Below are 12660 nucleotides of genomic sequence, written 5' to 3'. Positions count from 1 at the left end.
GGCTCTTGCGGGGGGAGGGAGTGGGGAGAGCGGGAGAAGAAGAAGAGTTGAGTGAGTGTCGCGGAGTTTGAGGGTTTTTGTTTCTTCCCCTCCAGCGGAAGCTTCACACGAGCCCACGGCACGGACTCTTTTGTTACCAAAGTTACTCCAACACCATTTTTCCCCCTTCCTCCCTCTCCCTACTCCCCCCCTCCCCAAAGCGACACCATAAAACCACAGAGGTGAAGGCAAGGGAGAAACAAAACCAAAACACGGGGAGAGGGACCCTGAGCCTCCGCGCTTAATTCGACTGTGCCCTCCCGCGGAGCCAGGCACCACCGCCGCCGTCTGTCGGAACCACTTTCCCCCTTCGACCCCAGCTAGGCTAGTCTTTCCCCTCGCCATCTGCAGCGCAAGGAAAAAGCGCAGTAGACACGTCCCGTCTTGTCCTGCTCCCAGCCCACGCGGGAAAGAGCGCCCGAGACCCGCTCCCGAACCGGGTCCGGCGCACTCCACTCCCCGGGAATCGGAAGCGTCGCGCGTACCCTCCACTCAACACCCCGACTTGTAGCTTTATTTCCCCCCCCCCCCTTTCCTCCGCCTCCTCCGATCTCCTTTCCCGCGTCGGGGTGAAGCTCCCCGGTCTGGAGCGAGGGCCCCCCTTCTCTCATTAACCGGTAAAGTTACTTTGTGCGGGGCGTACGCGCGCCCACCTCCCCGCCCAGTCAGGCTGTGCGGTCCAGCGGGCTGTACTCACTTCTCTCTGGCCTGGCTGTCGGACGGGACGCTGCTGTTGCTCTTGCCTTTGCCGTACATGCCTGCAGAGAGCTCCGACTGTCACGCACCTGTCAACCCATCACAGCCTCCCCAGGAACAGCCCAGTCACCATGGAGACGCTGCCACACACACACGCCATTGGCCCGCCGCGAGCTCGGACACACCTCCGCCCTGTGATTGACACGCGGAGACCAGGACAGGCTGCTCTCTCTCCTCCTCTCCGCTGGCTGCCTCCCCCCACCAGCCTCCGGCTCCTCCTCCCCCTCCCGCTCTCCCTTCCCCGGCGCAAGGGGGAATTAGAAACGGTTCTAGAAGGATTTTAAACAACTGGCTGTTCCGTGCGCTGGTCTCTCCGCCCTCCGCCGCTGCCAGAGACTAAGACTACTGAGGAGAGACGGAAACTGCGGACTGGACTCCGTCGCCCGCGCCAGCCAGGACGGCTGAGGATTTTTTTAGTCCGCTTCGGGCGCCTTCGTCACCCTCTTCGCCCTGCAACCCGCTTAGCCAGCAAGAGGCTCCTTTCGATAGGCCTCGCTCCCTCCATCTTTTCCGAGCAGAATGTGGTCACCACACGCTGCTGATTCTCCCACCCCCCAACAAGTCAGAAGCCCGATTATTCACAGCTCTTGGAGTCTCTCCCGCCACGCCGGGGACACGCCCGCCCGCCCGCCCGCCGTGAGCCCAGCGTTCCCAGGGCCCGACGAGTCCCCACCCGTCCCCTCAGTCAGTCAGGCGGCACCAGCCTTCTGCCCCGTCGCGGCGGTGCCTTTCTGACCCAGTCCCTCCACCGTGAGGTGTTCTTTTTTCTCTCTCTCAAGGCAACTTCCACACAGGCAATGACACGTCCTACAAATATTTGCAAGACTCTCGTGCCCCTCAGTCTCCAGCCCCGAGCAACCGTCGGCCTAACATTCTAAGATGGGCGGAAATTGCAGAGTTGATTTCCCAAATGGATCTACTGTACAGAGACAGTTTAAAAAACCCACCACAGATTATAACAATTAAGTCTCTGAAGACGCTAATAAGGGTTTTGCAGATGGAGGGTGTTTTGGCATAACGCCTTATGAGATAAACAAGTTGTCCCATGGTCGTCCTTCATATTATTTTCATGGAGGCCCAATTGACATCACTGGCCATGTATCATTCTTCCATGTTTTCCTGCTGATTCTTTTCCCTTTCTTACTGCAGAAATCAACTAGGAAGGAAAAGACAGACTACCAGCACAGTGATTGGAAGTTCTAGGGAGCTATCTGTCTGGAACCACTAGAATGATGCACTAGATTTGAATTTTGTTATTTATTTATTTGTTTGTTTGTTTATTTATTTGTCATACAAGTATAATATTGTAGTATGTATTAACGTAACGTAAGTATAAAGTAGAGATATACAGTAAAGGATAAAAGAGTAGGACAGGGATGTTAGGCACGAAGGTGCATTTATGCACGCCCCTTGGGGACCAGTAGTATTGGGCAGAAGTAGTATATTATTTCGTCATAAGTGCATCTTAAAGCTCCAAGGCCACTGCTGATTGCATTACAAACATTCATAGTATCAGGGAATTCAGTTTTTGCCTGCTTAGAAGGCCAATCGGGCCAGGCCATTTCACCAAACTCAATTCAAAGAAAATGGTTTTCCATTTTTTGTACACCGGGTCACCATCTGAATTTGTATCATGCTAGTTTTACTCCCTTACATCATCCTTAGAATCAAGAGGGCACACCTCAAATAAATAAACCAGCCATTTGGTTGAGTTTGGCCACTATAAAAATCTGAATAAATAAAAAAATGAATAAAGTAATCTGATTTATTATATTCCCCTTTGGCCAGACCCAATGTTTTTAAAGCCGAACTGGTTCACGGATTCATGGTGAAGCCCTGTGGAAGTAGGGCAGAATAGAGCTTTTCATATTCTTTTCAGGCCTAGATTTGTTATCTAGGGTTTTGATAAACTTTAATGAAGTAAAGGCATGTTTCATATATCCTTATGATTACTTCTGCTTTAATTCAAAAGACTTCAACTATGCACCCTGGTTTATACATTTAAAATGCAACTAGGCCATGGAAGATGCTAGTAAAAAGATTCATCAATGAAAAACTAAAGCCGGTTTTTTATTTTGGGAATAGGATGCTAAATGAAGTTCTGAAAATAATTAAATGCAGAAAATTTAATAAAAACGAGAACAATATTTGCAATATAAACAATAAGTATGGCTATATGGTGAACATATCAAAATCTAAGGTTTGTGTGGATCTATACCATCTCTTAAGAATAATATGAAAAAGGAGAAAACTAGTTACGTATGCAAACTAGAAACCAGGAGATTGAGTTTTAGCCTTGCCTTACTGCCTGAAAGCCAGCTCTGTTTCTTGCTCTCTCAGCCAACAATGTTGAGCAAGAAGCTGGTTGTTCAATTCCTGTCACAACCAATCGATCAACTTTCAGATTATTAAAACAAAAGGTGGTCTCTGCATTTGTAGAAGAAAAGTTAGGAAGAAAAACTTACATAAAAGCATTTTTTCCAGAGTAAAAAGTAGGGAAATAAATGTGTAAAAAGTTTCAAGCACTGCAGTAAAAGCAATTCTACATCTGTGTATGTTGCATATAATTAGTTATAGCAGTAATTCTGTTCTATAGGAAGCTCCTCCAAAAAATTGAAACCAGAAAACATAGACAACCCCCACAAAGTTACAACCTTAAGTAAAGACATAAATCAACCCTAACAATAGCAATTACTTTTTGTTGCATTTGTATCCTATCTCTGTGGAGTAGTTTGCTACTTGAGATTGAATTGCAAGTGAAAAATCAAAGGCAAAACAGAAACAATAGTCCAAGAAACTGGTTATTGAAAAAAATCAAGGACCAAAATGTCCTCTTAGATAGTTCTTAATCATGATGATCATATTCACAAATTTTATTTGCAATGAGATTTCTTCTTTGCAAATAAATTTCTTCTTAAGCTGGCAGATTTTCAACTGACATTGTACTGAATTGCTTAGCATTATTAAGAACAAAAGTGTCAGCTGACTAAATGATGGCTCTTCTGGTAACAGGCAATCCATTAGGTACCCAAGCTTTAACGCACTTAGGTTTAAAGGTGATAACCAACATTTTGTAATGAATGTTGTACAAAGTGAGAACTGCTACAAATTGGATTTGGGGCAAGAATCTTGCAATCACATTCTGGATCAGTTGAAGTGATCAACCCATCTCCAGAGCCAACCCGCTATAAATACATTATGGAGAACTAATTTGGTCTAGGCACCAGGCTGGAAAGTGGGAGATTAGGAGTTCAAGTCCCATCTTAATTATGAAACCCAAGTAGGTCACTTTGGGCCAATCTGTCAACACAACTCACCTGACAGGATTGTTGTGGAGAAAATAGAAAAGTATGAATATGTTCACTGTCTTGAGTTATTTGTAAAATAGCAATAGCCCTTAGGCTTATTTACTACCCCATAGTGCTTTATGCCCCCAACAATTTGGGTCCTCATTTTGCCAACCTTGGAAGGATAGAATGCTGACTCAACTTGAGTCCCCTCAGGATCCAACTGCAGATTGTGGGAACCACTGCACCACCAGAGCCCAAAATAATAAAGGTGGGATACAAATAATAACAACCCCAAAGTATGCAGTGAATCAGTCAACACTTGACAAGGAAGAAACAGTTCAGTTCTGGGATAACTCAAAAATACAACAAGGATGCAGCTTGTTTAAAGGAGGTAGATAAGAATAAAAAAGAAGCTGAAATGAAAAAAAATGTAATAACAGCAGAAATGGTGGCAAACGGCAAGGAAGATTAAGAATTGGTCAGTACCAAGTGAGGATGAACTGCATGGTTTTTGGTGGAAATATCTTATTGATATACACCCACTCATTGCCAAGCAGTTTAACAAAAACTGCATGGAGCTCAAATAGAAAAGTGGCTAACATCTGACGAAAGCTGCCTGATAATGAATGAGCCAGCAAGAGGGGCAGCACCAGGCAACTGCAGGCCAATTACTTCTTACCAACAACTTTCAAATTACTAACTAGTGTGGTAGCTGATGCAGTCTTATAGTATCAAGTTGAAAACAAGCTTTTTCTACATGAGAATAAAGAGACCGCATAGAAAGAAAAAATCAACTTCTAATTGACAAAATAATTTTGTAAACCGTCAAGAGAAGGAAGATCAACTTGAATGTACTGTAGCTTGGATTGATTATAAGAAGGCATTCAACTTCCTGCTAAATGATTGGATAATCAAGTGCTCAGAAATAACAGGAGTCAGTAGAAACATCAAAAGCTTTGTACAGAGATCTATGGCACAATGGAAGACACGTTTGCTGGTCAATGGTGATAAATTGGGAGAGGTTAATATCAAGAGAGGAATCTTCCAAGGCGACTCACTATCACCACTACTGTTTGTCATTGCATTGATTCCTCTGTCCACGATATTGAATAACTCAGACCATGACTATCAAACATAAAAAACATCTGCCAGGCTATTCCCTCTCCATTACATGGATGATTTGAAGCTACATGTAAAAACACCATCTGAAATAGAATTGCTGCTCAACACTGTCCATATATATATAGCCAAAATATTACAATGGAATTTAGATTGGATAAATGTGCTGTGCTCACCATTAAATAGGAAAAAATAGTGAAAATGACAAAGTCAAGAAGGTGGCTTCATTTTGGCAATCTAAAGCTTGATGTGCGTGCAGAAATATCAGTAGTAGTAGTAGTAGTAGTAGTAGTAGTAGTAGTAGTAGTAGTAGAAGAGGAAGAGGAAGAAGAAGAAGATGATGATGATGATGTGGAAGGAGAAGAGGAAGAAGAAAAAAATCTTGAAGGAATCAAGATTGGTACAGAAATAACATGGATTATTTCTGGATGAATCACTACAAATATCTGGATATCCTTCAAGATGAAAACATCAAGAAATGAATACATCAAGAGACACATTGAAAATAAAATCTATCAAAAACAACTCATACTACCCAAGTGCTCCATTACCAAATTAACAACCCATCCAGAGGTGGGTTCCTACCAGTTCTAACCAGGTCTTTAGTACTGTTAGTAAACTGGTGGCGACATCATGGAGCAAGTTCTGTTGGTGCCAGTCCACAGGCACTGCCATCTTGTTTTTAGTTTCTGTGCATGTGCAGAAGCTGGGTTTTTGGCAGTGCATGCACAGGCACGTGGTACACAATGCAAGCACAGCCATGCAGCATGGGAGAAAGCGAACTGGCAGTGAAGTAAGTTAGAACCTACCCTTGAACCCATCCTCCCACAAGAGAAATTGTATAAGATTATTCAGACAAGTACAAATATACTACTGCAACCCAGAACAACAGAAGGAAACATATGCCTATATATGTTCTTCCAATAAAGTGGATACCCATATATACTGTACAATGATCCCTCATTTTTCGCGGGGGATGTGTTCCAAGACCACCCATGAAAAACGAATTTCCGTGAAGAAGGGGAAAGATATTTTTTTATGTATTTAAGGAGTATTTGGACTTTAAAAACCCACCCTTTGCATTAAACAGTCATTCTATAATGTTTCTCAGCTAGAACTGCATGTGATATCCTACCAGTATCTTTAATAGAGTACAGTAGTACTGTAGAATAATTTTTTGAATTTTTAATGGATTTAAATTTTTCAATGGATTTAATGGATTTAAGGCCCCTTTGAAAACCCATGAAGTAGCGAATCCACGAAAGATGAACCGCGAAGTAGCGAGGGATTACTGTAATTTTATTGAAAAGTGCCTAACCATTCAGCCCACTATAGTGCAATCAATGCATGCTCTGAAAAGAATAATATTTAATAATATACATTAAAAACATCTCAGGAAAAAATTATAGACTACTACAACCACATGATTGCAGTAGCATACCAACCAACAAAAGCATCCCAAAACATCTTAAGTAAATCAAAAGACCCAGCAGCCCAAGAAGAAAAAAAAAGTGTCATCTATAATATAGAGTGTAAAGACTAACAGCATTATATGCAGAAGACTAGCAGAGCACATCCATGACTACCAACTAGCAGTCAAAGGAGAAACATAGAAACATAGAAACATAGAAGACTGACGGCAGAAAAAGACCCCATGGTCCATCTAGTCTGCCCTTTTACTATTTCCTGTATTTTATCTTACAATGGATATATGTTTATCCCAGGCATGTTTAAATTCGGTTACTGTGGATTTACCAACCACGTCTGCTGGAAGTTTGTTCCAAGGATCTACTACTATAATGAAAACTCCTTAACCTCACAACACATGGAAGTACTCAACCATAGTTCCAAGTGTGTGCACTCTAAACCAAGCTAAGTCAAAAAATGCTAGGGAAATCCTGGATGTCTGGCATTGATACAAATCAGCCATCAATCAACCAACACAGAGATAAAACACAGACACCATTTTACAGTGACAATAAAATAAACAAAATCAAAATACATCCTTTCCAACAGCCTACATACCTCACCAACTCTGGCAGGTCAAGCTACTATATATAACAGGTGAACCCCACACTCACTTATACTAATGATGTTACCTAATCAGGTAATGATACATCTGCAGACAAAGAACCAAGCACAGAGAGCACCAAAGACTCCACAGTTCAAGTCTAAGCTACATATATTTTCTTATATTGATTCCATTAGCTATTTGAGACCTCATTGGTGATATTTTTCTCCTCAAGGGGAAAGATGTAGAGTAGTACAAAAGATTCAGTAGAAAACCTGCTAAGGTTAACATACCATTCTGCTTCACTGAGCTTGAACTAGTTCATGGTTCTACAACTGCAATTACACTTTCTGGTTTTCTCAGTGTGCTTTGGTTTGGAAAACTGGCAGACATATTATATATATAATATTTGAAACAGAAAATGCACACTTTAAAGCACACTGTATGCACACTGTATGAGATATATCAGAATTTTTCTCTTTGGTGTTATTTAATAAGGATATGCATTCAAATATATAAACTATGTTTTCTCAAAACTTTAAAGGGGAAAAATGTGTGGAAGGAAATTAAGAAATGGAATAAAGGTAAGCAGACAAAGTCAGAATTTCCTACAACAGTGAAAGAAATGGATCAGCAAATAATACTTAAAAGGCATTGCAATTAGTAAATGGTATTGGATTGACTAACAGGGACAAGGACATAAGAAGTGGGATGAAGAAGAGATATTTGGGACCAGCTTGAAAGAACAGGATTCTTTGCCCCTTGAATGACTATCAGAGCTGTGAGGAGCAACCCATATTAACAGGTCAGATGTTAAATTAAATACCATATTTTTCGGAATATAAGATGCACCTCCCTCACCCCAAAAAAAGAGGGTGAAAATCTGGGTGCGTCTTATACTCCAAATGTAGCCCCACCTACCCAACTTTGTGCATTGCATTTTCGGGTGGTTCCAGGCAGTGGGGATCCTCACTTCTACACGGAGCCTGATTCCCAAAGCATCCCAGGAAAGTGCATTGAAAGGCGGGCTTTCTCACAGCAAAGCCCGATAGAGAGATAGCACATCAGTCTTCCAGGACCTGCCATTTATTTCATAAACATGCTGCTGAGCTTCCCAGCAAACCCCTGTGCCTTTGCTGCCTCAGTTAGAGCCTGATTCCCAAAACAGCCCAGGGGAGCATTGAAAGTCTTTAAAATGAAAGTGTTTTCAGGTGACAGATCCCCCTCCCCTATTGCAAAAAGGGGCGCCTGAAACGCGAGGATTGTGGAGGAAAGAGTTTTCAGGTGGCAGATACCCGTCCCCCAAATGGAGGGGAATCTGCCACCTGGAAACTTTCCTTCACAATCCTCATATTTCAGGCACCAGATCCTCTTTCCCAATTGCAAAAGGGGCGCCTGAAACATGAGGATCATGGAGGAAAGAGTTTTCAGGTGGAGGGGAAGCCGATATCTGAAAACTCTTCCCTCTACAATCCTCACATTTCAGGCACCCTTTTTACAATCGGGAAGGGTGGTCTGCTATCTGAAACATTTATTTATTTATTTATCTATTTTATTTTACTGGATTTGTATGCTTTACTTTAAAAGGCTTTCACAATGCTGCTTCAGGTCTTAGTCTCTAACCAAGGAAGCAAAGGCCCAGGGGCTTGCTGGGAAATCCAGAAGCGTATTTATCAAATGGCAGGTCCTGGAAGATTGATGTGCTGCCTCTCTATTGGGCCTTGCTGTGAGAAAGCCCAGTTTTCAATGCCTACAGCTGTAGGTAAGAAGACCGGGGCATTTTGGGAGTGGAGCCAAGTCTGTCTTCTGCCCCAATCTAAATCATACCACACCATTCCCCCTCCAGTTAAATTTCAGCCCAATTTCTGCAGAACAAAATATCAACAGATGCATGATAAAACAGAAAGTCTGATTAAAGATTTGAAGAGTATGTGCTTTAAAGAAATCTCATTATTCTTCTAAGTTTTCCTAGTATTACCAGAAGAGGCTTTTATTCGGAAATGTAGTTAGTCACCTTATACAAGTAAATTGACCACTTCCAAAGCAGAAAACTGAGGTTTACCGTATGCAACAAAAGTGGATTCTGAAACATCAAGGAATATCTGCTACTAATAATTTTTATTAATAATACAAAAACACAGAAGATTATACGATCATATATGACTACTTGTAATTTCTTATTCACTTCACATTTCTGTAATCTCGGAAAGCAAAATTCATTTTTGTTGTTTGAACAGATAAAAAGATCTGTGCTGCTCATTATCAAAATCTGAGTGGAAATAATGACACCACTAATCCTGATGCTGCTAATCAGAAGCGGAATTCTTTTTTTTCTTGTTTTCCTCCCCCAAAATTAAGGTGCGTCCTATACTCTGAAAAATATGGTATATCATAAATGCTGTACTGTGGATAGGTCATCTAGAAGGGAGAACAGGGGGAAATGAGGGAACTGTAGATGTACCGTAAGTGTGCTTGACACAAGTACTGTATTAGTAGTATAAGTAGTGCTTGAAATAAATATACAATATTGATGTAAGTGGTGCTAATGTATATATTTGCATTTATAACTGTATATTTGTAAAGTTTTGACATCTGACTCCTCATGGTCTCATGACTATGATTTACTTCTGGTTCCTGGCAAAAACTGAATGAACAATGGATTCACTTAATGATTGTGGCAAATAAAGTTCATAAAATCATGTCCAGTCACATGGTGACCAGTTTTATTTATTTATTTATTTATTTATTTATTTATTTATTTATTTATTTATTTATTTATTTATTTATTTATTTATTTGATTTGATTTGATTTGATTTGATTTGTATGCCGCCCCTCTCCGTACACTCGGGGCGGCTCAGAGCAACAATAAAACAATGTACAACAAATCTAATAATTTAAAAAACACTAAAAAACCCATTATTAAAAGCAAACATACACACAAACATACCACGCATAAACTGTATAGGCCCAGGGGAGATGCCTGACGGGAGAGGTGGGCTTTAAGGAGTTTACGAAAGGCAAGGAGGATGGGGGAAGTTCTAATCTCCGGGGGGAGCTGATTCCAGAGGGTCGGGGCCGTCACAGATAAGGCTCTTCCCATGGGTCCCCGCCAAACGACATTGTTTAGTCGACGGGATTCGGAGAAGGCCAACTCTGTGGGACCTAACCGGTCGCTGGGATTCGAGCGGCAGAAGGCGGTCCCGGAGATATTCTGGTCCGATGGCATGAAGGGCTTTATAGGTCATAACCAACACTTTTTATGACGTCTTTAGTCATATTGTGAGCTCAACGACAAGTGTAAATCTAGAAATACCTGTGATGTACGTTTATTGTTATTTACTTATGTACGTTTATTGATATTTACTAAGGATACCCAGAAATGTTTTTATCTTCACTGGTGAGAACAAAGCTTGCTTTACTTGGATTTTGAGATGGAATGAACCACACATTCCCTTTATAAGGAAACAATTTTTAGTGAGCATCAAAAGTGGACTTGGCCATCAAAAGTTGACCAGTTTAGTTATAACTACTAGTTTACCAGTGCAAGTTAGATGCTGACATGTTACAACTACTTATAGAAATATGATAAACATAATAAATATATAAAGAATATATTTTTTCCTTTCAGTATCATGAAAGTATATGCAGCATATGACAAAACAAAGTAGAGAAAATAAGATACTGTATTAAGAACAGGCAGGTTGCCTGAGCATTCTTTAACCTGCAATAGGAATTAGGAGTTTTATTATGTGTGGAATGTGAGGACAAAATATATTTATATAAAGACACAGAGCTTTAGTCTGATTTTTCCTCTTTGGCTCCCAATTGCGTTCCTCTTAGCCAAAAGTTGGAGACCACTGGACTTTTCTATTTCCGTTCTATAATCCCTTCCTCAGAAATACAGATAAGAGAATGAGATTAGGGTCATATTTCTTTAAGTAACATGTTTCATTTTCTCATTACAAGGAGGAAGGAAGGAAAGAAGGAAGGAAGGAAGGAAGGAAAGAAGGAAGGAAAGAAGGAGGAATCTTATAAATTAGGCAACCATGGTTTAGTTTTGGCAATATGTGACCTGCAAATGGCAGGGTATTTCATGGAACATGTAACTTTTGTTTATTTTTCATTTAGTACTAAGTTAGTATCTTAGAAACCATACCATACATAGTCATTGATCATTATTATAGCTATCGGAGGGAGTTTGTAACAGTATAAACAATTGTTTAAATAAATATTGTAAGAAGGATTCCTAATTATTCCTTGTGGCTGTAGCATGGTAATACTTAATTCTATCGGGTATTAGAATATTACAAATTAACCATCCTATATAACTATAAACTTACCATGAAATCGAAATAAATGATCCTTACTTTTGGATATGGAATTGTTTTGATAGTTATTTATTTATATAGGTATACGTCCAGTGAAGGGCTACCAAAATTTTTACTACCACGGTGTGGGCGTGGCTTATGCAGGACGCCCAGCATTTTCTTTCAACATCGTTCAGTGCAAATTGGATGCTCTGGGGTGGAGCTCCATTTTCGCTACCCCACTGCGTTCCCCCCCCGCCGTCCGGGCAGCAGCTCACCCCTGTATGTGCCATAGGTCAGAGTTCTTCAATCTTTCTGACAAGTGGGGGGGTTCCTGCTCAAGTTTTTGGCAAGCAGGCACATGTGCACACAGTTCATGCTGCTTGCACAAGCGAGGATGCACATGTGCATGTACTCATCAGTCATTTCTTTGGCCTGGCTGAAATTCCTTCATGGCCCACTAATGGGTCAAGGCCCACAGATTGGGTACCCTTCCCATAGGCAATACTTGGCTTTGCATATTACTTTTTATTTTCCTTTAATTTACCGTATTCATCTCAAAGCATTAAAGATATTTTATATGCTTTCTTCCTCTTATTCTCCCCGCAATAACCACTTTGGGAGGAGAGTTGGGCTGAGAGGTAAGAAGGAGCGATTGGCTCAGAGTCACCCAGATAGTTTTCATGTCTAAAGTGGGAATACAACTCACAGCCTCCTGGTTTCCAGCCTGATGTCTTTACTACTACATCAAACCGGCTTTTTCCACTTTATGCAGGAATGAAAGAATAAATGGAAAAAGGGAAAGACAGGGTTAAAGAAATGTACTTTACTTTTTAAATATTATTATAAGAATATTAAATAATATTATTTTATTTTTTACTAGTACCATGCATATGAATATTATTATATCTAAAGTTTCTTCTTACTTTTTTCTTCTTACTAATATTATGTATATGAATATTATTCATATACAAACAAATAAATAAATAAATAAATAAAAGAAAGAAAGAAATATACTGTATGTCTGGCATAGAATGAATTTTGCTGACCTCAGTCCACTAATAGAAGAGATGATGCATTTAGTTAGTTTTATATTTGTAAAAATTCAAATGTTACAGGGTTCCCAATAAAGTGGAT

General features: G+C 40.6%; 2 protein-coding genes across 5 annotated transcripts in view; one reads left to right on the top strand and one right to left on the bottom strand.

Moving 5' to 3' along the window:
• Positions 1–1048, bottom strand: part of SSBP2 (single stranded DNA binding protein 2) — a 171838-nt gene extending 170790 nt beyond the window's left edge. For 2 of the 4 annotated variants that reach the window (XM_070743098.1, XM_070743100.1), the window contains exon 1: positions 737–857. In XM_070743098.1, the coding sequence (XP_070599199.1) occupies positions 737–795 (59 nt within the window). In that variant the 5' untranslated portion in view covers positions 796–857. Of the gene's footprint in view, positions 1–736 lie in introns of all 4 variants that reach the window. The other 2 variants (XM_070743099.1, XM_070743101.1) reach the window with 2 other exon arrangements.
• Positions 1–12660, top strand: part of FAM151B (family with sequence similarity 151 member B) — a 786337-nt gene that overhangs the window by 601871 nt on the left and 171806 nt on the right. The gene's annotated exons all lie outside the window — the stretch shown is intronic.

Source organism: Erythrolamprus reginae, chromosome 2 (assembly GCF_031021105.1).
Source record: "Erythrolamprus reginae isolate rEryReg1 chromosome 2, rEryReg1.hap1, whole genome shotgun sequence".
In the NCBI taxonomy this organism is placed as follows: Eukaryota; Metazoa; Chordata; class Lepidosauria; order Squamata; family Dipsadidae; genus Erythrolamprus; species Erythrolamprus reginae.
The sequence above is the reverse complement of the archived record's forward strand: the minus strand, read 5'-3'. Positions and strand labels throughout refer to the sequence as shown.